Here is a 1,656-nt window from a genome sequence, read left to right as displayed (position 1 = left end):
TGTTGTTTAAGCTGAAAATTGAAATGAACAAAAAAATATCGAGGAATTTCCATTCTACTTAAAATTTAATTTGAGTCCAATTATTTCAATTTTTATTGATTTCCACTCAATGATTCAAATGATGATTCTTCAACGTCAAGAAATCCCTGAAATTTCAATAGATCAAATATAATACGTGTTCCTTCACACTTCATGAAGAAACCAAAGCATATTCTGATTAGGGGACGAATGGGAGTATAGTGAGAATTACCACGTCGCACACTACTCAGTTCGGTCGATGCCGACTAATTGTTATTATAAACTTACCAGCACAGGTTTAATCATAATAGCTCCGGGCTAATTGGATAGATAATTAAGGGTAAAGGTAATTACGGGCGTATATGGATGCAGATGGAGGGGGTGGGATGCTTACACCGGTTTCACTGCTTTCAATATCGCTTACGGCAACATAACGCGATCATGCCAACGGCTGTCAATCGACAATCTCAACACATTCATTAATGTTATAATCACAATGCCCACGAGAACTCAAGGCCACATTTCAAGTATTTATTTTCACTCGTCTTCGCAATACACTTCCCTCCAATTCACGAATTACGATCAAGATTTTTTCGGATTTTTCATTGCCGCAGGAGGCATGATGTTTCTCATAACAGTTTGAAAAATCGTCATCAGGGCATGCCCAACTTCTTCCAAACAGGTTCCGGACACTAATTCAACCAATTTATTCAGTATTGGTTTCAGCTGAGCTATCAGAGCCTGTAAAGGTCGCTCAGCAGCTGGCTCTAAGCCATTGTCACTGTTTGGATCTGTCATAAGCCTCGTTGCCGGTTCTTTGATATCCTCATCCGTGTCATCTACGTCCAAATCATTCAAACCAGCTTCAGCGTGCGCCGGTGGCACATAGTCCCGTGTTATTTTACCCGGCAACGTTCTCAAAATCGCCATCAACTTGCGTCCTTCATTCGCCTCATCAGAACTCTGTAACAAATCTTCTAATTTAAATTCCACATAATTGGCTCACATTCACAAAGTCAAACAAGAGAGTGGATGAAATGATACTCAACATATCCATGCTGTCCAGAATTTCCATTGACGTTAACCAACAATGGAAAGAGGACTAGAGCGATCAGTTTCATTCTCCCGTAAAATTTAGCGAAAGCCACAGGGAGTGTGTGAACCCTAGTAAATCCACCAAAAACTTTTCACTCCCATATATACTCCGCTAAAAGTCGTATATCATGTGGGTAGATGTTGGTAACGCTGTACTGGCGATCGTATTCGTTGTATTTACAGAGAGACGAATTGTCGAGTTAACCCAATTTTTACTGGAGAGATAAAAACCACATCGAGTACATTCGTCACGGCAATATCCTTCTGATCATCAATTCAACGTTTTATTTTCGACCAAGTTTGTTATTGCAGTTGAAATAACCGAGTCAAATCAGTTCTTTTTTATGCTCAATCAATGTGCATAAAAAGAAAACAATAGAATGGGCTGAAGGTCTCGGTAGATGTTGAATCATATTTATGAACGTATATGCAGATTAAGAGGAAGTTTCAGATGGCTTCAAGAATCGGCAGGAAGTTAAACAAAAAAACATCCCAGTAGCCCTTCTGAATATTCTGAATCGATTAAATAATCGAAGCCTGGCA

General features: G+C 39.3%; 1 protein-coding gene across 1 annotated transcript; it reads right to left on the bottom strand.

Annotated features, from left to right (window-relative positions):
- Positions 1-528: 528 nt before the first annotated feature.
- Positions 529-1,252, bottom strand: LOC107039320. Its single transcript, XM_015258877.1, has 2 exons — positions 1,068-1,252; positions 529-981 (listed from the first exon to the last, which is right to left on the bottom strand). The coding sequence occupies exons 1-2, from the start codon at positions 1,137-1,139 to the stop codon at positions 601-603; spliced, it is 453 nt and encodes a 150-aa protein (XP_015114363.1). The 5' UTR covers positions 1,140-1,252; the 3' UTR covers positions 529-600.
- Positions 1,253-1,656: the final 404 nt, after the last annotated feature.

The sequence above is a fragment of the Diachasma alloeum genome, unplaced genomic scaffold (assembly GCF_001412515.2).
Source record: "Diachasma alloeum isolate Michigan unplaced genomic scaffold, Dall2.0 Dall_scaffold_00296, whole genome shotgun sequence".
NCBI lineage: Eukaryota > Metazoa > Arthropoda > Insecta > Hymenoptera > Braconidae > Diachasma > Diachasma alloeum.
The sequence above is the reverse complement of the archived record's forward strand: the minus strand, read 5'-3'. Positions and strand labels throughout refer to the sequence as shown.